General features: G+C 35.2%; 1 protein-coding gene and 1 pseudogene across 10 annotated transcripts in view; one reads left to right on the top strand and one right to left on the bottom strand.

Moving 5' to 3' along the window:
* NBEAL1 (neurobeachin like 1) overlaps positions 1-25519 on the bottom strand; it is a 172979-nt gene that overhangs the window by 137323 nt on the left and 10137 nt on the right. For 9 of the 10 annotated variants that reach the window (XM_049615135.1, XM_049615133.1, XM_049615129.1 and 6 more), the window contains exons 3-6: positions 11488-11579; positions 6996-7157; positions 5478-5559; positions 4791-4918 (exon numbers count right to left, since the gene is read on the bottom strand). In XM_049615135.1, the coding sequence (XP_049471092.1) occupies positions 4791-4918; positions 5478-5559; positions 6996-7157; positions 11488-11579 (464 nt within the window). Of the gene's footprint in view, positions 1-4790; positions 4919-5477; positions 5560-6995; positions 7158-11487; positions 11580-25519 lie in introns of those variants that run through there. The other variant, XM_049615137.1, reaches the window with a different exon arrangement.
* On the top strand, positions 17087-17720 carry LOC125911294 (60S ribosomal protein L17-like; annotated as a pseudogene).

Below are 25519 nucleotides of genomic sequence, written 5' to 3' on the forward strand. Positions count from 1 at the left end.
AAAAAAAAAAAAAAAAGAGGTTAGAGTGGGAGAGAGCCAAAGCATAAGAGACTGTTAAAAACTGAGAACAAACTGAGGGTTGATGGGGAGTGGGAGGGAGGGGAGGGTGGGTGATGGGTATTGAGGAGGGCACCTTTTGGGATGATCACTGGGTGTTGTATGGAAACCAATTTGACAATAGATTTCATATATTAAAAAAATAAATAAATAAAATGCTGAGAGGCATAAAAAAAAAACCAAAAATAAATTATAACTGTCTTTTCAACTAAGGAAATAAAAAAAAAAACCAAAAAAACAAATATCCTATCCAACTACTATGCTACAAACAATAAAAGCTGTCACTTTAGTAACACAATAAAAATATACTCCCACAATTTGTGATTCATGACTCATTCTAAAGGCGCTGTATTAAATGTAACTATGAACATACAGTTCCCATTATTGTTGTAGCAAAATTTAATATGCTAACATAAATAAAAGGGATGAAAACCGTTATACATAACAAAAACATTAGAGCATGAGTAGTCTGCACTACACGTTTTCAATAGGATAAGACAGAAGAACTAAAAATGAACTTAGTCTTGTACCATTTTTAGAACACAGCCTATTTGTTTCATCATTATCTGATATTTGGGTCAAGCATCTAGCACTTAGGACATGCTAATACATACCAATCTTCTGAGGACTGCAAAACGAGTTTGCATCTTAGTTTTTTAAGTTCATGTCCTTTGATCAATTATTTTGTGCTTCTTTTTTGTGCTGCCATCATGCCTAGGACATAACTATCTTTCTTAATCTTTAAACTTTTAATCTGGAAATAAATTCAAGCTCTCGCAAAATTTGCAAGAATAAAAATAGTACAAAGAACTTCAAATATCTTACTCAGGTTCACTGTTAAAATTTTATCCCAAATGCTTTATCATTTGCTTACTCTCTCCCCATATATACAATGCACATGTATTTATATATACATATATTCACACATGTAACATTTTTCAGAGCATTTAAAAGGAAATTATGTACATTCTGGCATTTTTAAATACTTAAGTGAATACTTGCTAAGAAAAGGGATAGTGTCTTACACAATAACACAGTATAATTATAAATTTCTATACATGTAACATAATACATTTACCTACCATTCATAATTCAGTTTTGTCAAATGACCAAAGAATATCCTTAATAGCATTTTCTCCCCCTCTTAGTATAGCTTCCTATCCAGATATTACATTTAGCTGTCATGGCTTTTTTCACTCCTTTAACCTGAAACATTTATGATATTTTTAAAGAATGCTGTCCCACACTCCCTCCTTTTATTCATTAAAATGTTCTTCATTTTGGGTTTCCTTAATGTTTCCATTCAATTAGATTCAGATTATGCATTCTTGGTTGGAATACTATAAAAGCAATAACGTGTCCTTGGAGCACCACAGTTGGAGGCCCAGATATCCATGTGCTTCTCACTGATGTTAATTTTGATAATCCAGTCAATGTACTATCCAGTACTGTACAAAATAATTACTAATTTTTCTTTTGCAATGAAGAAGTAATCTTTGGTGAAGCATTTTAAAACCATGCAAAAATCATGCTGCTTACCAAAACTTCCCTAGATTTAGCATCCTGATCCATATCTTCCCTTATAATTTGTGTAAAATGCTGATTTTTTTCCCAACACCCCTTATACATTTACTAATTGGCACTTGGCCTTCTACTATAAACAAGTGTCCTCCCTTCTCCCTTTATCTATCTATCTTTCTATCTATCTATCCATCCATCCATCCATCCACCCTACTTATCATCTACTTATCATCTATTACTGGTATGGACTCATTAATTCCTTTTTTTCTGAATGGTTTATAATTCTTTTTTTGTTTTTTTTTAATTTGAGGGGGGGGGGGGCAGGGAGAGGGGTAGAGGGAGAGAGAGAACCATACACAGGCTCCACACTCAGCAGGGAAAGCAATATAGGGCTCCATCTCCCAACCATAAGATAATGACCTGAGCTAAAATCAAGAGTCAGTCGCTTACCAAGTGAGCCACCCAGGTGCCCCAATTCTTTTTTTTTTTTTTTAGTAGTAAACTAACTCAACTACACCCAATGTGGAGCTCAAACTCACAACCCAGGGATCAACAATCACAGGCTCTACCAATTCAGTCAGTTTATAAGTCTTTTCAACAATTAATTATTTTCATGTATCCATTGTCTTAGATTTGGCCAGTAGGAGCCCCAGGGCATAACTAAATCTAATTAACTTGTTTTTATCTTTGGGCAGGTAATGAGTCCTACTAAACTTACACTGGGCACAAAGTAGAAACTTGATAAATATACTTCTACATACATGTTTGAATTGAGTAAGTCCTTTTCAGGGAAGAATTCTTTCCCTACACCTATTTTAGTTACACTTGACAAAATCTTTGTAAATCAGTAAAATGCTACAAACAGAATCAAAACTGAAGCAATAGATTAATCAAATCTATTCAATTAAATCAAATTGCATATGGAGATATGAAAAAAATCTATATATTTTATGAAACAAGGTATTTTAAATGCCTCTGTAAGCAACAAACAGAAATAATAAATAAGAAAATATATACATTCCAAGTTTCCACTTAACTTCAGAATCAGATTAATTTATAAGGTGTAAGTTACTGCTATAGCTCCCTTATATAGATCTCCCATGAGCTATAGATTTTTCCTAATTCCAGGATTTATTTGCAGTTATGTTTCATTTCCTTATCAAAGTTAAAGTAAGAGGAGTCTGAACCTCTGCTTTACCATCTACCTCTAATGTAGTTCTTACCATTCGTAGCAAAATTGTTATTACATTTATTAGAGATAATACATGGACAGCTTCCAGCATAATTCCTGGCATGTATATTGCACACATACTCATGAATGCCACCACTGATCCCCTACTCTTTGTTCCTCTTCCTGTTGTCATCTTATATATGTAGAATTCTCTTTCTATGCTACAGTGTTTAAATCTCTTCTTGTTGTTGGCTCTCAAAAGTTGTTTTTGTTTTCTTTTACCAATTTTATTTGTTTTAGTTTGTTATCACATCTACTTTTTGTATCTTATCTCCTCCCAACTTTATTATTTTTTAAATTATTTTAACGTTTATTCAATTTTGAGAGAGAGAGAGAGAGAGAGAGCAAGAGCGAGCAGGGGAGGGGCAGAGAGAGAGGGAGACACAGGAACAGAAGCAGGCTCCAGACTCTGAGCTGTCAGCACAGAGCCCAACATGGGGCTCAAACTCACAAGCCGTGAGATCAGGACCTGAACCAAAGGCAGACCCTTAACCGACTGAGCCACCCAGACGCCCCTCCTTCTCCCAACTTAAATTTATTTTGTTCTTAAGATTCCTTTAAAAACCTCTCCTGTCATTTTCAGACTGATTTTATGTTCCTCTTTCTGTATATGTCTTTCTGTTTACAAAGAAAAACTGTCATTGTTTCAAAACTTAAAACGTTATCTTAGATTTGCCATTACTAACATATCTAAGGTGGAAGATGCAGAAGTACCAAGAGTGAGAGCAAGAGATGCCATTTTCTTAAGCAATCCCTGGCATAAATATGTCAAAATAGAGAGAACACTGGCTTGAGTACTGCGGAGCAGCAGCCACCCTATAGACGTGGGCCTCAACAAAGGCCACAAAGTGACTAAGAATGTGAGCAAGCCAAGGCACAGCTGCTGCCATAGAGCTGCTCAAGGTCTCCAAGGACAAGAATGCCCTCAGGTTCATCAAGAAAAGGGTAGGGAAGGGCGCCTGGGTGGCTCAGTCGGTTAAGCGTCCGACTTCAGTTCAGGTCATGATCTCAAGGTTCGTGAGTTCGAGCCACACATTAGGCTCTGTGCTGACAGGTCAGAGCCTGGATCCTACTTCACATTCTGTGTCTCCCTCTCTCTCTGCCCCTTCCCTGCTCATGCTCTGTCTCTGTCTCAAAAATAAACAAACATTAAAAAAAAAAAAATTTTTTTTTTTTAAAGAAAAGGGTAGGGAGACACACACACACACACACACACAAACTAAGAGGAAGAGAGAGAAGATGAGCAACCTGGCAGCCATGAGGAAGGCAGCAGCCAAGAAGGAATGAACCCATCCTCTCTGTATGTAATAAAGCCTTTTTGGTGGTGGGAGGGGTGGGGGTGGAAAGAACATTGATTAGTCAAGAACCAAAGTGATGAATGAGTAGAAAGACTATAAATGGAGCACTCTTCTTTTTGAGCCCTGAACTGGTCATTAACTATTGTCATTAAGCTGCAAACCCATCATCCTATATTCTATCTGTTTTGTAAGGCTGTGACAGGCACTCTGCACACAATACTTCTCTTTTTCCAGGTACTCAACTGTTGGGTTCACCAATAGTGAATATTAAGTGGAACCTGGAGAGGCGCCTGGGTGGCTCAGTCAGTTGAGCATCTGACTTCGGCTCAGGTCATGATCTCACCACTCGTGAGATCGACCCCGCTTCGGGCTCTGTGATGACAGCTCAGAGCCTGGAGCCTGCTTCGGATTCTGTGTCTCCCTCTCTCTCTGCCCCTCTGCCACTATCTGATTATTAGCATTCAACTGCATTACAAAATAAAAATTCTGAGCAAATTATTTATCTGGAAGTGGCAGTTTTTACTAATTCATTACTTCCAATATAGCTTTCTATCTGAGATAGAGATAGGGGTCTTATACACATCTTACCAATTTTTTTCATAGAGAATAAGACCTGCATTGAAGAATTACATATATTTACGACATTAAGGTTTTAAGTGAACATTATGATTTATAAGACATACCCTGAAATTCTATGCCTCCAATTCCGATATGGATCATATAAACCTTCACAAAATGCCAATGCATGGATAACAAATTCTTCAATAGATGTCTGATCTGCCAATTCCTTCTCTTTTTTTTTGCTTTTTAACTGAAAGTAGAGTTAAACATAAAATTGTATTTAGTTAAAAATGTTAAAACTGCTTAACATTCTTATCTACATCATTAAAAGACAACACCTTTCATTGATCATCTAATAAATCATTTTTATTCAAATAAACCTAAGTTCCAACTGAGTTTAAAGAGTCAGTTAATCATATGGACTAGATATAACCCTTCAAATGTTAAATATGGCCTAGGAAGAGTTTCAAATGGATACCCAATCATCTTTGCAAAAAAGAATATGTTTTCAATAAGAGGAATATTTGATGATAAATAATACATAAGTTGACAAATTATATCACTGTAAAAAGCCATTTATAAAACAGTAATTTTTGATTAAAATAAAATGTATTAACAATTGCTTCTCTTTTAGATAATATGTTTTAAGATGTCTAAAATATATAGTTCCTAATGGTAACTTTAATTCTCTTCTCAATTATTACCTCCTCTAAAAACATTTAACTTTACTAATTATAATATTAAAAGAAAAAGGAAAACCTAGTTACTCTCAGTAAAGCAACAAAAGGAATATATTAATTCACACCTACTTGCTGAATGTAGAGTGTTGTCATAGTGATGACATGATTAATGTAAGAGCAAGTCCCAATTTCTTCCACATTAGACAGATTTCTGTGAGGAAAAACAAAGAATATTTATTACACATGAATAATGAGAAAAATGTATGCTCATGTATTCAAGCTGAATTTTGAAAATACATGTTGGCAAATGAAATGTAAATGACATTTATTAAAACTTAAAATCAATATGGTTATATAACTGCTTTCCCACTAAAACCGTAAAATACACCTCATGCAACATTTAACTACTACTATAAGCAGAAACATTTAAGAAGTACATGCTGATCAACATTTATTTATTATAGAAAAATTGAAAAATATCACAAAGCAGAAACAAAAGAGAAACAGTTATTTATCTACAGGATATCTGATTTCTTTAAAATTGTACTAAGTAGTTAACAGGACAAAAATCAACACACCAACTCATGTCTTATCACCTAAGTAAACCCTTTTTCCTCAACTGTTTTAATTCTTGTATTATTTTTCTAAATTTTAAGGATGATAAAGAGCACAAAATCAGCAAAGTGTCTACAGTTCTGGAAGAGCCTAAATTAGGAAAGAAACGTTTTAGCAATAATTACTCAATTTTTCCATGATTCCTGCATCAAATGCAATGAACAATGAAGGAAACGTAAATAAATGCACAGTAAATTAAATCCCTGTTTGACTACTAATTAATTCTAAAATATTTATTAAAAAAATAGTACATACTATAAGAAATGTATTCCAAAAACAAGAGAGGAGGCATACAGTGCCCCTAACCCAACCATTCTTAAATTTATATATGACGGTTAATGTTCAATTCAAGAAAAATTAGATTGCCTAAACTCTTTGGAGTCAGAATTTTCATAAGTAAGGCTCAAGCTCTGTATTCCTATTAAGCTTCCCAGTTGATACTTATACACACCAAAATTTAAGTACCACAGACCTAATCAGCTATCAACCCGGAAAATATAGACTATAAAATAATTATACTTTCTTTGGCAAAATTATAAAATTAAAGATTAGAAAAATACATTTCACAAATGATAATGCACAGCACTAAAAATGTATGTATGGTTTACAGGTGAGGACCACACAGAAAATACAAATTCTTGGGTTAGGTAAAAACTCCCATCACTGTCCTTACAGCAATTTTTATTTTTTTAATCTTGGCTGAATCTCTGTACAACTAAGTATGGTAACTAAAAGGCTTTCCAATAGCGGCATCTGGCTCGCTCAGTCAGTGGAGCATGTGATTCTTGGTATCGGGTTGTGAGTTCAAGACCCACAATGAGCATGGAGCCTACTTTAACCAACTAACTAACTAACTAAATAAATAAACAAACAAATAAATGGTTTTCCAATATAATAAATCAAAAGCCTTTCACAGAAGGTGCACGCAATCTTTAAAGCTCCAAATGAGCAATAAACACCATTAATAATAATAAATGCATTATTCTTTTGATAATTATTTAAAACAGATAGCTAGTTTGTTTATACAGATACCTGCAAAGAATAATGAAGAACTTGACGAGCAAAACTGACAAAGTTTGTTGCTGTTCCTCTAACCCATCTGCCATTTTCTGAACACACTGTAGTAGCTGGATCCTTAGAACCTGCAGAATATTATCAGGAAGTAGAGATATTCCTGGAGGCACATCATCTACCCTACAATTAAGGGGAAAAAGTAAGAAGGGTGATTAAGTACAGGAAGAAAATTTTTGGCAGTTTAAAACAATTGCATTTTCACCTCAAATTCCTAAGAAGCTCTTTTATTTCAGGTGCTCGTACTTTGCAAGGCACCACCAGAAGATCAGTGTGACACTTTAGAAGATTAGTAGAGCAGAGTAAGTAGTCTTACTTCAGAACAAGCTTACAGAAAAGAGAGTAAGAAAGAGAGTCTCTTTACTACCTTCAATTGTGCTATTTTCAAATAAAATTTTTAGAATGTAAATTAGTTCAACGTCTACTTAGAAATAAAATCTATATGTATATATGTATGTGTGTATACCATTTCTAAAAGAAACAATAACTAGCAAATAAAAATGAAGTACCTATAACTAGGTTTAATATCTGTCAACTGCTTTACTAAATAAACAATATTCAGCTACCTATAGGTTCCCAAGCTATGTGGTCAGAAGAGGGAGAGAAGATAACCAGCACAAGGAAAGGAAATAAACAAATAAACAGATGAATAGATAAACAGATGGAGAACCCCAAGCAGGAGCATTAATACATTAAAAAAAATTTTTTTTAATGTTTATTTTTGAGAGAGAGAGAGCGCATGAGCAAGGAGGGCCAGAGAGAGAGGAAGACACAGAATCTGAAGCAGGATCCAGGCTCTGAGCTCTCAGCACAGAGCCCAACGCGGGGCTTAAACTCATGAACCGCGAGATCATGACCTGAGCCAAAGTCAGACACTCAGCCGACGGAGCCACCCAGGTACCCCACATTAATACATTTTTAAGTAACATTTCAATTTTTTTCTAAGTTTTTTTGTTTAAGTAACATTTCAATATTTTGTGACAACTGGTTTTTGGATAAGACGACCATCAGTTTCTTTACAGACAAAAACCAACACTGGATATGACTGGCTACTCTCTCTCACAATTCCCCTGGAATCAAAGTGAAAAGACCTGTGTACTTAAGTTCCACCTCTGTCCCATGAAGCATTAATTTAATCTCTGAGGTGCCCTAATCTCTAAAATTGTAATATCATCTGCCCTATTTCACAGGGTTCTGAAGCCAAAAGTCAATGTACATTTTTAGCTATGATATATGTAAAGAACTATAAAAATGTAATATATTTTAAATACACCATCACTAAAGCCTAAGAATCTTTTCATAAACCACTAAATACTAATTTTCCTATCTCTATTAAGAAAAATACCCAATCACAGGGAGCCTGGGTGACTCAGTCAGTTAAGTGTCAGACTTTTGATTTCAGCTCAGGTCATGATCTCCCAAACCGTGAGATCTCACAATTTGTGAGATCAAATCCTGCAATGGGCCCTGCACTGACAGTGCAAAGCCTGCTTGGGACTCTCTCTCTCTCTGCCCCTCCCCACTCATGCTCGCCCCATGTGTGCGCGCTCTCTCTCAAAATAAAGAAAGAAAAATACCCAATCGCAAAGGAGCACCATGAAGAGCTCCTATAATTAAATGACAATTATACTTGATAATAGTCTCTTCTTCAGATAAGGCTTAATATGAAGACTTACTACTATTTTTATACTGAGTATAAAGCTATTTTATTCATTGTAGCCAGAAAAATTTGAGGCACATTACCAATAATCTCATAAATATATATGTTAATATTTTTAGCCTCTTTCTGAACCACCCTGCAGCATAAAGTGCTTTATAAAATAAACACCTGACTTTAATTATACAGAACTCACAAAGCACATTATCAAGGTTGCCAAATTCTATAACCACATCACAAAAACACATGTTTCATTTTAATCTGGGCATCACTTCACTTGTATTCTGGATTCTTCCATTCTCTCTTATTTATAGGTGGTACCAGAAAAACTGTCATTTTTATATATACTTTTTTCCTGCTAAAGAGCTCAAAAGAGGTGATTAGAAAAACCAAAGTAACTTCAAAATAATAAAGATTTAAATTTAAAAATATAACTGATTTTCAAGACTAAGCTAAACTATTCCTATTCACTTTTCCCAAAACATAAGTCAACAAAGAAACATGAGACTTCCTAATATTCAATCCTAGTTACTTAAAGGATTAGTTCCCTTTTTCCTGAGTTGTCCTATCTTCTATTTGCATTTTTTAAAATTTTACTAGACAGGAAAAAGTTAGCTTCTAGAAGAGAAATCTATTGTTGTATTTACTAACACTCATTATAAAATTTGGGCTTGGTTAGAACATAACTTAGAGGTAAAGTTGAAATTTTTGGCCATGTTCCTAATGTGATGAATATTTAAGAATTTGGAAGCATTTTCCCACCACCAGTACTTTATTGCCTCCAAATACTAAGCTCCTTTTGCTGAAATTTCCCAATCTCCAGTAATCTGTTCCACTCTTCTGTTTGGCTACTGAATGTCTGTATTAAACAGCTGCCCATTGTTGTCTCCATCTAACACAGGAAAAAGTCCAGCTTAGATCTCAAGGCTTTAAATTCTGGTAAAAGCACTCCTCGTCTTGCATTATAAGTTCCCTAACTTAGAAGTTTTAGAAAGTCAGTTTAATTTAAATGAGGATTATCTATGAGTTTCTTATCTTTAAGATGAACTGACTAGTTTTATACATCTGCCACAAAGTATTCACTTGAAAAACTAGAAGTTTTCTATTAGTAAAATCTAAATTCATGGTGTAGTTTCCTGGCAGATTTGAAATAAAATTTTAAATAAGCCAACTAAATCATGAATAAAGCAATGTGCTGGCATTTTTCATCTGATTTTAAATATAGTGGCAATATACTTCTACACAATGTTTTTAGAAATGACCTCCCAAGAAAGAAGACATGTATAACAAGTGCATCTTACAAAACTGAAAAGACTTCATTCCAATATTCCAAGCATTCAAAGGCCCAAATCCTGACTCCCATTAAATCCTTAGGCTCATGATTTATTTTTCTTTTCATGTGTATTTATTTATTTTGAGAGAGAGAGAGAGAGAGGGAAGGGAGGGAGGGAGGGAGGGAACATGTACATGCAAGCAGGGGAGAGGCAGAGAGGGAGAGAGAGAATCCCAAGCAGGCTCTGAGCTGTCAGTGCAGAGCCCGATGCAGGACTCCATCTCACAAACTGTGAGATCATGACCTAAGCCAAAATCAGGAGTTGGACACGTAAACAACTGAGCAACCCAGGTGCCCTGTTAGGCTCATGTTTTAATGTGAGCTGCAAATTATTAAATAAAAGCACTTATAAGCACAAACTATAAAAATACTCTTTGAAGAGTAGAAATCAATAGTATGTAATATTATTTTGAGCTCAAGATTTAACATTTTTCAACATTTAAAACCTGTTATAAATAGTCTAATACAGAACTCTGAAACGATACTTATAAATAATGAAGCACTAGTGCTTTCTGAGCATTAAGCACATCTTTTAAGTTCAGTGCCTTGGTCCAAAGCTCTAATGATTTCTTCTCTGAATTATTAAAATTGCCTCTTAACTGGGCTTCCCTGTCTTCAGTCTCAATTCTTTCCAATTCAACCTCCTACTGCTACCAAAGGGACTTTTAAAAAACAAACTTGATTATGACAATCTCATGCAGAAAATAGTAGAGCCTCATATCTTCCATAACAAAAAATCAAAGTCCATTAGCAATGCATGCATGGCATTTCATGATCTGGCTCCTGATTCTCCAGACTCTACTCACCCATGCCCATCCTCTTACTGCGTATGTCCATCCCCAAACTGCACTTTCCTCCTTGAAGATTTTTAATTCTCTCGATACTCTTTCTCATCGTCAACCACCACCCATTTCTCCCCTTCCATATCAATATATGTATAAAATGGAGTTCCTTTTGTGGCTAGAAGTGTCTAGTGCCTCCTCATTTCTCCAGCTTTTTACCCTAGCCAACCTGACCTCTCTTACCTAACATCTACAAGGTCTTCAAGATGGTTTCATATACAGTAAAAACTTCACCTGGGAAGTGATCTTATACTTTCACTTGCACTTTTCCACAAAATTTGAATTTTTCTCCCATTTTATGATATTTAAATCCAGCTTTGAAAACTTCGCCTCTTCCACGTTATTTTCTAAGGCCTCTATAATAAAACCATACTGGTAAGCATAGCGCATTCATCAGTCAGAGAAAAACAAGTATCATGAATTCACTCATAGGAAGAATTTAAGAAACTGAACAGATGAACATATGGAAAGGGAAGCAAAAATAAGATAAAAATAGAGAAGGAGACAGACCATAGAGACTCTTAAATACAGAGAACAAATTGAGGGTTGCTGGTATGGTACTGGGTGTGGGGGTGGGCTAAATGGGCAATAGGCATTAAGGAGGGCACTGTTTCTACATACCTGGTAGGCAGCTTTTCAAAGTCAACATCTAAGAATTGTTCATAGCTAGAAACAAAATTGTCCAACCATAGCTTCAGATAATCCGGATCTTTCTGGAATAAGAAAAACAATATTAAATATATGTACGTGTCAGGAAAAAAAAAACATGTTTTCATTCCTATTAAGCAGGTATGAAGTGACAAATCTGAAGAAACAATAATATGAAATCTCTTGAGTGATATTCAGGAAAACATAAGTGTGGTTTTAAATGTCTTTTAATGGAAAATACAAATCAAAGCCACACTGAGATACCACCTCATACCGGTCACAGTGGCTAAAATGAACAAATCAGGAGACTATAGATGCTGAGAGAACGGGAACCCCCTTGCACTGTTGGTGGGAATGCAAACTGGTACAGCCGCTCTGGAAAACAGTGTGGAGGTTCCTCAAAAAATTAAAAATAGAACTACCCTATGACCCAGCAATAGCACTGCTAGGAATTTACCCAAGGAATACAGGAGTGCTGATGCATAGGGGCACATGTACCCCAATGTTTATTGTAGCACTTTCAACAACAGCCAAATTATGGAAAGAGCCTAAATGTCCACCAACTGATGAATGGATAAAGAAGATGTGGTTTAAATATACAATGGAATACTACTTTGGCAATGAAAAAGAATGAAATTTGGCCATTTGCAGCAACATGGATGGAAATGGAGGGTATTATGCCTAGTGAAATAAGTCAGTCAGAGAAAGATACCAAATGTTTTTGCTCATATGTGGATCTTGAGAAACTTAACAGAAGATCATGGGGGAAGGGAACGGGCAAAACAGTTACAGAGAGGGAAGGAGACAAACCATAAGAGACTCTTAAATACAGAGAACTGAGGGTTGATGGGGGGTGGGGAAGAGGGGAAAGTGGGTGATGGGCTTTGAGGAGGGCACTTGTTGGGATGAGCACTGGGTGTTATATGGAAGCCAATTTGACAATAAATTATATTAAAAAAGAAAAATAAATAAAATGTCTTTTAAGTATAGTGAACCCTCAAATGACTTCCCATGTAACTCACACAAAGAGCTATACTCTTAACAATGTCCCGTAAGATTCTAAACAATTTTCCCTCCCGTATCTCTGTGATCTTATCCACTATCACCCTCTACTTCATGTCCCTGGCTGTTACTGGGACATGCCAGACATACTCCCACCTTATGGTCTTTTAATAGCTGTTTTCTCTACCCAGAAGCCTCTTCCCCCAAATAGATGAATGGCTAACTCCCTCATCTTCTTCAAGTCATTCCTTAAATGGCATTCTCAAGAAAGCTTACTTTTACCCTTTCTTAAAACTGCAAATCTTCTTACTAACCTTTACCTGACACTATTGTGTTTCCCCAGCCTGTGGTGCTTTCTCACCTTCTACCATAACATATTATTTATTTATTAATTTATTGTCTGTCATTTCCCCTAAAATGTAGGCTTCACAAGTGCAAGGCCTTTCTAAGGGCTTACCATGAGCAACTTCTTTTTGTTTACTAATGGATACCAAGTGCTTAAACAATGCCTGGCACTGACCAGGTGCTCAATAAATATTTGTTCATGAATTAATGAGAAATACAAAATACATAAATAAAATAAAATCAGAGATACACCATTAACCTAAACATAAAAACTAAAACTAAACTCTTCTAGAAGAAAATATAGGGGGAGTACCTTTGCAACTTTGGGTAGACAAAGATTTCTTGGCTAGGCCACAAAAAAATCACAAACCAAAAATAAATTAAATAAATAAATAACTCGTAATCAAAATTAAAAACATCTATTCAGCAAAAGACACCATTAAGACGATGAAAAGGCTAGCCATACATGAGCTGAAAATATTCTTAATACATACACTTAACAAAGGACTTACACCAAGAATATATAAAGAACTCCTAAAAATCAATACTAAAAAGACAGCAACTCAACAATGGTCGGACACTTTACAAAAGGGAATACATAAATGACCAAATAGTGTAAGAAAGCATGATCAACAACATTAGTTATCCAGAGAAAAGCAAATAAAAATCAAATGGAATACCCATTACACACCCACTAGAATGGCTAAAACTAAAAAGTCTGACCACACCAAGTGTTGGAGATGTGGAGCAACTAGAACTCACACTTCTGGTAGCAGTATAAAATGATGTAATCATTTAGAAAATAGGAAGTTTCTTTTAAAATTAAACACAGACATACCACACGGCCCCTCCTTGAGAGAAAAAATATATATAACTACAAAAACATACAAAAATATTCACAGATTTATTTTTAATAGGCAAAAGCTAGAAACAACCCAAAATTCCATCAACCAGTTAACTGACAAAGAAATCGTGGTATATTCATACAGTGGAATGCTATTCAGGAATAACACTTAATAGACCCATTGATACAACAACAAATAGAAATTTCAAGAACAGGGGCACCTGGGTGGCTCAGTCGGTTAAGGCCTCTCACTCTTGATTTCAGTTCAGGTCATGATCTCATGGTTTCGTGAGTTTGAGCCCCACCTTGGGCTTTGTGCTGACAGTGCAGAGCCTCCTTGGGATTCTCTCTCTCCCTCTCTCTGTGTCCCTCCCCCACTCATGCACTCGCACTCTCAAAACAAATAAATAAACATTAAAAAAAGATCTAAAATTTTTCAAAAACATATTGAGCAAGAAATACCAGGCATTAAAGTTTAAACACTGTAGGATTTCATTTATACAAACTTCTAGAGCAGACTATGGTGACAGAAATTAGATCACTGGCTGGCTGTCCTTTGGAGGACTACAAAGGGACACAAAGGGAACTTTCCTAAGTGATAGAAATGTTCTCTTATATAGTGGTTACACAAATGTTTGTTTATATCAAAACATGAAATCTGACACTTAAAATTTGTGCATTTTATGGTCTGTAAGTTATATCTCAAAGTTTATTTAAAGAAAAAAGGATTCTTCAGAAATGTCATTAAATATACACTGCATCATTAAAAATGATGCTCAGATTTATTTCCTTCCTCTCAATACTTCTTTACTGCAGTAAATTTCAATGATACTCAGAAGTCCTACTTAGTCATTAAATATTATTAGTTAGGCAGTGCTCTTGGATAAAGGGAACTCAAGTAATTTATTTCCCTAAAATAAAAGCATTACACTACAAATCAGAATTGCTAAAAGAATGTTCCCAGAATATGCAGAGACTGCTGACCTTTTGTGTATTTGTTTTTTCTATTTATATAATGTTCCAAAATCAGATCATGAATTGCCACTATCTACATGATGACTGAGAAAGAAAATGGAAATATCTCAGAAAAAGAACTACCTCATATGAGAAATTTTCTCAAGGGTTCCAATACTTGTTATTTTCATTTTCAACTAGCACATTATTCATTTATTCATTTACTCATTTATCCATTCAGGATAGGATTCCAGAAATACAAGTAGGTGGAGTTTTCCTTACCATTGTTGCTTTTAATAAAGCATAGGATTATCTTTCTGTAAAAGTTCAATACAAAACAGTCTCATAACACCATAAAGAATTCATGCATTTCTCCTCATAGTTTACTTAGGAACTCTACAATATCTGGTTCAAAGTCTAAAGGTCAGGGTTACCAATTGGTTGTCAGGTACAGAGTTCTTCTAGGAATTTGAACAATCATAAGGAAAGAAATGGTACTTAAATCTGAATATGTTTTGTTTAGTAAAAGTAAGGCAGTTACAGTTTTTTGAGCACATGCCATGTGCTCAGTACTACAGCAGGTATTTTAAAAAAATATGTATCATCCCATTTATTCCTTAAACCTATCCAGAGGTTTCATTTCCCCATTCTGTAGAAAAGGGATGTTCTAGAACATATAACTTGTCTACAGTCATACAGCTAGTAATTGATAGTGCTGGGATTAAAGTGCAAGATATATGACTCCAACTGTACTCCTTCCCCTACACTATACTGTCTTTGAATTATAAGCACTACTTTAGTGAGCAAATAAGAGGAAAAGAGTTGGGGTCAGTAAACTCAGGGCCATAAACAATTTAACACATAATACAGCCACATTCCACACAGCCTGACAAAATTCTTAGAGAATCTACATTTTACTGCCAAAAACCATAAAAAGAAAGATCTCCACACACCCAGAAACCATATTAATTAAATTTTCAAGCTTAGTCACTTTCATGGTTAAGAGTTTGGCATACTGAAACACCACGGTATGGTCTCTCTCTGCATTTGTACATTAATTAAATACAACCCACAAATGTATTATATACTGCAGGAACACTGGGGTCCAATTATGTAGACTCTTAATACCTGCCCTGCTACTTTCTTAAACAAGTTATCCTATGTTTGCACATCAATTTTATCCTCTATAAAAATGAGTCTGATAGTATCTTTGTGAAAATTAAATAATCTATTTCAAGGGCTTAGAACAATGCCTAGCACAAAGTATATGCTCAAGTATTAATATTATTTTTATAACCTACGATGTGCCAAAAACTAGGAAACTCACATAAAACAGGAATATTCTGGGCAACACATTTAAATATTTCATGATGCCCCTTGCCTAATGATTTTAATTGTATTCTTTTCCTATCAAATATTTGTATTTATGGGCTGTGTGACTTTAGGCAGGTTACTTCATCTCTCTGATCCATTCTTCATCTATAATATTTCCTACCTCATAGAGTACTGAAGGCACTAAATGAGATAATATATGTAAAGCATTCAACAATGCCTGCCATTTAGCAATTACTCAAAATGTTTGTTACCATTAAGATACAGACTCTGCTATCAAGCTGGTCATAATCCAATGTAATAAGTAGTTATGAAATAATTACAAAATCACCTTTGATTTTGCAAACATTTGTCCAACCATCTGCCATTGTTTAAGATAGTCCTTCAATTGAACTGTTATGTAGTTATGTACTAGTGTTTGCAGTCAAATGCTCTACCACTGAGCTATACACCCCCTATGTACTAGTCTTTATAGCTTCAATTTCTCCTCCCTATACACAGCTACTAATGGGATTTGTTAAATTTAAATCTAGTCATTTCTTCTCTCCTGTTCAAATACTTTCGATGGCTCCCCATTACCACAGCATGAGGTTTAAACACTGAGAGAGAGATGTGCTGTCCAATAGGGTGGCCACTAGACAAATGCGATTACTTAAATTACATCTTAAGATCCACTCTCCTGTGGGGATGCTTTAGTAGGAAAGGGAATTAAAAGACCCATACAGGGGCATCTGGGTGGCTGAGTTCGTTAAGCATCCAACTTCAGCTCAGGTCATGATCTCACCATTATGAGTTCAAGCCCCACATAGGGCTCTCTGTTGTCAGCATAGAGCCCGCTTCAGATCCTCTGTACCCCTCTCTCTCTGCCTCTCCCCCACTTGCACTGTCTCTCAAAAATAAAATAAACATAAAAAAATTAGAAAAAAAAAGAGAGACCCATACAATTTCACCTAGTTCTTAAGGGGTAAGTACAGGTAAGAATAAGGGAATACCTTACTTCCTTCATGCAAGGATATTTGGGTTGTAGTATTCTTTCAACTTTTAAAACTATAAACTTTTGCTCTTCCTGTAAGTGGCCCAAGGTGATCTCTGAAAATGGTTAGCTATTCACATGACCCGGAAAAGACCACAAATTCATGTAAATCAAGAGGTTCAAATCTTCGTGTTCACTTCAAGAATACATGTGAAACTGCCCAGACCATCTACGGTATGCATATCCAAAAAGCCACCAAGTATCTGAAAGCTGTCACTTTGCAGAAGCAATGGGTGCCATTCCAACGCTACAATGGTGGAGTTGGTAGATGTGCCCAGGCCAAACAGTGGGGCTGGACACAGAGTCGCTGGCCCAAAAAGAGTGCTGAATTTTTACTGCACATGCTTAAAAATGCAGAGAGTAATGCTGAACTTAAGGGTTTAAATGTAGATTCTCTGGTCACTGAGCACATCCAGGTGAACAAAGCCCCCAAAATGCGGCATAGAACTTAACAGGGCTCATGGTCGGATTAACCCATACATAAGCTCTCCCTGCCACATTGAGATGATCCTTACTGAAAAAGAGCAGATTGTTCCTAAACCAGAAGAGGAAGTTGCACAGAAGAAAAATATATGGCAGAAGAAACTGAAGAAACAAAAACTTATGGCCAAGAGTAAATTATGCAACAAATAAATGCAAATAAAAGTAAAAACAGAACACTGGTTGTCTTTATTATTAAACATATTTCAAGTATCCTCACAAAATGGATCAAATAGGTTTTCTTCTGATTAGAATTAGAAACAGATTATTCTGTTAGCACTGTGCCACTAATTTTGGTTCATAAACATGTTTTGAAAAAAATAAATTTAATTTAATTTAATTAACTGATTAACTAAATAAAAATAAATTAATTAAACATTAATTAAATACATAAAAATAAATAAAACCATAAACTTTTAAATGCATATACATATTTCAACCAATACTGTGAAGCTTCCAACTTGCATGAGTTGCATTGTAAAAGTTCACTTCAATCAGTTACATTTATAATATAGTTTCTAACATCCTACCAAAAGAAGATAAATCCTGCCCCCCAAAAGAATCATTACTTTTATTTTTTTTAATGTTTATTCATTTTTGAGAGACAGAGAGAGACAGAGAGTGAGTGGGAGAGGGGAAGAGAGAGAGGGCAACACAGAATCTGAAGCAGGCTCCAGGCTCTGGGATGTCACCCCAGAGCCCGATGCGGGGTTCGAACTCACAGACCACAAGATCATGATCTGAAGTTGGACATTTAACCAACTGAGCCACCCAGGCGCCCCCCCCCACACACAAAGAAACATTATTAATGGTAATTCATCTTTCAGGCCATCCGTCAAGTTTTTCTGACAGAACCTAGCTACCTCAAAATACATTTAATAAATACATACCAACTAATTAACAGTACTAGACTCTATGGCTATCACAAGTAAAACATAATCTTAAATCAATTGTACCTCAAAAAAATACGTAATCTTATCCTCAAAGTGCTCACTGTTCCATAGAAAAGAGGCATAAACAAATAAATGAAAAATAGCACAAGTGACACAGTTATAAAAAGTACTAAAATAATAAAAAGGAAGTTATGGACCCTCAAAATTGTAAGTAACTGAGTAGCAGAACCACTCAAAAGTTTTTCACAGATTATAAGCAGATATACTCAAGGAGGAGGGAATTCCAGATAGAAAACAGCAAGATATTATCAAAGATGTACAATACCTAGTTGTGTTAAATAAATAAAACTGGAGAAGTCAGAATTTCCTGAGCAAGTACTTAGGAACACTGTTCACTATGATGGCAAATACAATGTGAAGTTAGACAAAAAGGAGAAAACCAAAAATGGCTGTGCTTCATCAAGTTTGAGAAGCACTAGTTAAGCAAAATTAAACACAATTTTTAACAACATATTATCTTTAAGATGAAATATGCCTTGGGGCGCCTGGGTGGCTCAGTCGGTTGAGCATCCGACTTCGGCTCAGGTCACGATCTCATGGTTCGTGAGTTCGAGCCCCACGTCGGGCTGTGTGCTGACAGCTCAGGATCTGGAGCCTGCTTCAGATTCTGCATCTCCCTCACTCTCTGCTTCTCCCCTGTTCATATTCTGTCTCTCTCTCAAAAAATAAATAAAGATTAGACAAAGCTTTTTTTAAAAAGATGAAATATGCCTTGTGAATGGCATTGGAAGTGGTAGTTATAATGTGAAATTTTTAAGAACTATATAACCATGAACCTTATATTCCTGACTCATTAGTTTTATCAAAGACACAACTTATTTGGTTGATCTTTTCCATTACATGTATTATTTCATTAATTTCTAAAAAAATTTTATTAAACAAAATTTCAAACATACTTATAGAAGTAGAGAGAATTGTGTAATGACTTAGCTTTAATTATCAAATCATGCATGAACAATAATCTTTCACCTGTATCCCCATTCTCAACTAGATCATTTTGAAACAAACACATCATTTCATCTACATTTCAAAACATATTCCTAAAAGGAATTTTTAAAAAATATGAAATATTATCACATCTGAAAAAATTAGCAGCTCCTTTATATCAGTTACTGTTCAAGTTTTCCTGATTTGCTTACAAATATTCTTTTTTTAAGTCTGATAAGATCAGGACCCAAATAGAGTCCACAAATTGCATTTGGTTGGTGTATTTTTAGCTCTATTTAAACCTATGGGTTTCCATTACATTTACTTTTGGCCTAATTTATTGGTTGAAGACACTGGGTCATTTGTGAAATAGTATTTCTCACATTAGGACTTTGCTGACTGCTTATTCTTAGGTCATTTGACATGTTCCTCGGCCCTCTATATTTCCAATTCATTAGTAGATCTAGAAACTATCAAATTTAGATTCTTTTTTTTTTTGGCAAAAAATACTACATAGGTGTTGCCATGTATGTCCTTCAGAAGGTACATCTGATCATCCTTTTCTAGATCTAGTATTTTATGAGTAATTTTTTTATAATAAACCTCCTAATTTCCTTGTATCACCATTACTACTAGAAAGATTTGCGAAAGAAACTGCTATTAACTTAATCTCATTTCCACGTTCCTAAGTAAGACTATATCCATTTACACATTATGTTTATGCCATTCATCCCAAGATGTTATATAATAGATAATGATTTATCAAAATTAAACGTACTCCTGGGCACCTGGATGGCTCAGTTGGTTAGGCATTTGACTCTTGATTTCAGCTCAGGTCGTGATCTCACGGTTCAAGGGTTCATGCTCCACATCGGGCTCCATGTGGAGCCCATGGATATTTTGTCTATTCAATCTATCAGTTACTGAAGTTTTAAAAAAAACTACTAAATCAAGTCAAATAGAAAAAAACCCCATATGTTCATTTGGGTTCAGAATTTGGTAATGTTCAGAATTACCCATGTAATTCTGTCAATGCTTGCTTTATTTTGAGACTATTTATAGGGTATACACAAATCTAAAATTGTTATATTTTCCTGGTTAATTGAACAGTTTTGTTTTGCTGAACATGGCTTTATTTCACTTTCCTCTGAAAAAATTTCATTGATTGGAAATAACAGACTGGTAAGTTTTTTCTTTAATGATGTCGACCTTTTCCCCTTCCATCATTATTACTGAAAAATCAGCTATTAATCTGTCATCCCTTTGAAGAGAATTTTTCCCTGGCAGCTTTTAAGATTTTTCCCTTTCTCTGGTTTTCTGCAAAACCATTACAGTTTCACTATGCTGTATCTTGGAATGGAGTTATTTTTACTTATGCTGTTTGAAATTCAGTGGATATTCATTAATCCTGGAATGTTCTCACCTGTAATCTTTTCAAATACTACATTTGTCTCATTCTTCATCTCCTCTCCTTTACAGAGTCCAATTAAACATGTTAAACCTTTCCACACTAACATGCATATATATACATATATATATATATATATGAATATATATATATATATGTATATATATGCATGTTTATTTAGTTTTGAGAGAGAGAGACAAGAGTGCAAGCCAGGGAGGGGCACAGAGAGAGGGAGACACAGAATCTGAAGGTGGCTCCAGGCTCTGAGCTGTCAGCACAGAGCCTGACATGGGACTCAAACTCAGGAACCTCAAGATCATGACCTGAGCAGAAGTCAGATACTTAACCGACTGAGCCAGCCAGGTGTCCCCTAGGTTATATTCAAAAAGTATTTAGGATCCCCCTTCCAATTCTCTAATTCTCTTCAGTTGTCTAAACTCATATTAACCACATTCACTGGTTTTTAATTACTGGGTTTCCCCTCCAATTTCTAGACAGTCTATTCCTTTTTTTTAAATTCTTTTTAAAAGTTCACATTTTATATCATATTTGATTCTAAAATTCTTTTACATTTTGGTATCTTTGAAATCTAAATACATCTTACAATTGCTGAGAGGCTGCTGTTAAGACATTTGTCAATGCCTGTGCAAAACTAGTAACAGGTGTTTCATACCGATAACCTTTTACTAGATTTGTGTACATAGTACTACATGTTGAGTTTAACTGCTATTCAAAATGTTAAAAAAAATTATACTATGATTAGGCAATAAAATGAAGTTACTGTGTATACAAAAAAGGCATGAAAACAGAGCAGCAGGGTATAATTTGACATTAATGATACAACTATTCGTTACTGTAGACATAATCACAATTTTATGTTTTATGGCAAGGCAACCGCTAAGTGCTTTACAAAGTTGATAATGGGAGATACACTCAAACAGAGGAAACAGAAATACATGCCAAAGAATTAGCTACCACATGCCAATTAATGCAAATGAAGACAGGAGTAACTGCCAAATCCCTTGGAAAAGATGAAAGAAATTTCAAGGCAACGAGAGCCTGGTATGGTTGATTCATATATCATGAATTAAAGTATTAACCTGCAATTTGAAAAAATATTTGGTATCTGCACTCAAAGTTTCTTCTTCCAAAGGGACTGCATCTGCTTTTACCAAGCACCAGACTAGTCTGCATGACTTGAGGCTTTTTGAACTAGAACAAAGGATACATCTGATTTGCAAATCCATAAAAGCATCAACTTGTGGGAACATCATCTCAGGGACTTTTCACCTTTTGACTCTGCTTAACACAAAGACATTTTTCCCTGGAGTCCCCAAAGTGAAGGTGGAAGAGTGAGGTGGGTTGGCTTTCAGTTGATCTTTACCCCAAGGGTGTACAACTTTGAGAGTCATAAGGGAAAATCTTAGACTTCTCACTCTGATTAGCCCCTTGGCTTTGCTTTCTTCCATCCACAAGACCATGAAAACAAAGGCTCAAGTTCACCAGGAAAAGTGGCTTCCATTCTCCATGTATCTAAGTTCCTGCTTTCACTAAGATTTAGCTTCATAATGCCTTACCGGCTTGCAAGCTTTTCAATGCCATTAAGATGCTTCTTAAATTTTATTCAGAATTGTAAATGACTTTCAGAAAAAGGGTTGGTCCAACAACCTGGCTTAATTTACTACCAAAAGGATTGTCTTTATTAGGTCACTTTTCCTTTGTATAATGTATATGTGCTTGGAACATGTTCTGTGACTATTACACTACTATCTATTCTTTAAAATCTTGACAAAATCCTGTCTCTCTAAGCAATTTTCCCTAAGGTCTCACATCAAGGCCTACAATCTAAGTGGAAAACTGACTTTAGTTGGAAAAGCAGGCCCACAGATGAAGTCAGTCAATTAAACAGATAAAAGATACAGAATTTTGAAGAAAGGCAAGTCTGTCATATATTGAAAGATTTGGAAGTCATTTTAACATAAAATAAAAAGCAATATTCAAATAGAGGTCTACATAAAAAGTAGGCTTAGAAATACACCAATCCCTAGAGAGAATGGTTTCAAAGTTTACTTTAGGTTATTTCTTTAAAAAACAAAAAAACAAAACAAACAACAACAAAAAAAACCTAGTCATTCAGATAACTAATGAAGTTCCAGGTTTGATCAACATTGTATAGAAAATGCACAGTTAAAATTAGCAAGACTTGAAAAAGCCAACATCTGGAATGTTGAAATGTTAAGTAGAACATGATTTGTTGCATTAATTTTGTGTTCATCTTGAAGTTTCACACATGGTAGATAAAGAAATTTCTGGTTCAGGTGTTTTTGGGAAATCAGTCAAGTGACTGGATGTCGACAGCCAGGAAGGTTGTGCATACACAGGAATACAAAAGAACTCTCTGTAGTTTCCTGTTTAATTTTGCTATAAATCTAAAACTGCTCCAAAAGTTTATTAATTAAACAAAAATTTTTAAGAGGAAGACATACCCTTAAAGGGATAAAATTACAGTAAATAACATGTGCATACAGCAGGTACCCAGTAACTAGTTGATTTGGACTAAACTGAATTCTTTTTTTTTTTAAGATTTTTTTAATTAACTCAGTTTTTTACATAAGCTCACACCCAACATGGGGCTCAAACTCACAACTCTGAGAGTCGTATGCTCTTCTGACTGAACCAGCCAAGTGACCCTGACTACAGTGAATTCTTTAAAAAAGAAGAGCCTAGGGGCGCCTGGGTGGCGCAGTCGGTTAAGCGTCCAACTTCAGCCAGGTCACGATCTCGCGGTCCGTGAGTTCGAGCCCCGCGTCAGGCTCTGGGCTGATGGCTCAGAGCCTGGAGCCTGTTTCTGATTCTGTGTCTCCCTCTCTCTCTGCCCCTCCCCCGTTCATGCTCTGTCTCTCTCTGTCCCAAAAATAAATAAAAAATGTTGAAAAAAAAAATTTTTTTTTAAATAAAAAAAAAAAAATAAAAAAGAAGAGCCTACCATTATGTATGTATTAACTAACTATAACATTGATACTTTTTAAGTGGAGCTTAAAAGTTTAAAATAATGTTGAAGTTTCATGTCAGGTTGAAGTTTTTCAAACTTACTATCTTAATATTATTTGTAGTAGTAAATATAATTAACACAGACTTTTCAATCACATCCATAAAATACTTTAACTGAAAATCTCTGAATGAAATTTTTACTTTCTATATGTTTGTATTTTCCATAATTAACTTGTATCTTAAATTAAAAAAAAATTTAATCCCAGCATAAAACATTACTACTTTTCATAATAAATTAGAAAATTCATATTCTTTATCCCTAAAATGAGGTTCACTAGAAAACTGAAATTTTAAAACTGTACTTAAATATATTTTGACAAAAATCCTAAGTCAAAATTATTCAATAAATGTATAATTCACTTCATAATGATATCATAAATTAAAATAGAAATGATCTCTCCTACCACTCAAATGTTTAATGTTTAATGTCAGGAAAGATTATATGTAGTTAAATGTATAATACAAACTACTTTTAATATTTTTTTTTTTTTTTGAGAGAGAGAAAGAGTGCATATAAGAGAGAGAATGAGCAGGGGAGAGGGGCAGAGAGAGAATCTTAGGGAGGCTCCATGCCCAGCATGGAGCCTGATGTGGGGCTCAATCTCATGACTGACATCATGACCTGAGCCAAATCAAGAGTTGGACACAACCGAGCCACCCAAGTGTCCCAAAACTACATTTTTTTACAGAAGAAACTGTTGTGAAATGCCTGAATGCCTTTTGTGACAAATAAATGCATGGATCAGTTAATCCTCTGGTTCACTGTGAGTACGAGCTTGAATCTAAACATAAAAGAAAATGTTGATACTCCTTATAGGTAATAACAAGTTATTTTCAATATTTTAGAAGACAATATAGTCCAGGGGCACCTGGGTTAGGTGTCCAACTCTTGATTTCAGCTCAGGTCATGATCCATGATTCGAACTAAGCCCATGTTAGGGTCTATGCTGATGGCAAAGAGCCTGCTTGGGATTCTCTCTCTCTACCCTTTGCCCACCCTCTCTCTCTCTCAAAACAAATAAACATTAAAGGACAGTATAGTCCATACAAATATATGTAAAAGCAGAGCTTCCCCAATAAAAGAGAAGTGGCATATTATAAAGTGAATTCCAGGGGCGCCTGGGTGGCGCAGTCGGTTAAGCGTCCGACTTCAGCCAGGTCACGATCTCACGGTCCGTGAGTTCGAGCCCCGCGTCAGGCTCTGGGCTGATGGCTCGGAGCCTGGAGCCTGTTTCCGATTCTGTGTCTCCCTCTCTCTCTGCCCATCCCCCGTTCATGCTCTGTCTCTCTCTGTCTCAAAAATAAATAAAAAACGTTGAAAAAAAAAATTAAAAAAAAAATTAAAAAAAAAAAATAAAATAAAGTGAATTCCATTCTTTGTAGTAAAAGATGAGGAAAAGATGAGGAAATCAGTGTTGCTAATTATTGTCTGAATTCTGACATCATCAAAGGAATTATGGCAGATTTCAATCATTTTACAAAGTAACCCACATCTTAAAAATTTTGAATGACCAGAATAAAATTGTCAGAAAAAAAGTTCTATTTTCACAAAATAAATCAAGTTTTTGTGAAAGCCTCTGAGTGTAAACAGAAAAGCAAGTTAGATAGGCCAAACACTTAAATTCATAAACTACAAGGCACTAAACTTTGACCTATAAGCATTGTATTTTACGCAT

The sequence above is a fragment of the Panthera uncia genome (genome assembly GCF_023721935.1).
Source record: "Panthera uncia isolate 11264 chromosome C1 unlocalized genomic scaffold, Puncia_PCG_1.0 HiC_scaffold_3, whole genome shotgun sequence".
In the NCBI taxonomy this organism is placed as follows: Eukaryota; Metazoa; Chordata; class Mammalia; order Carnivora; family Felidae; genus Panthera; species Panthera uncia.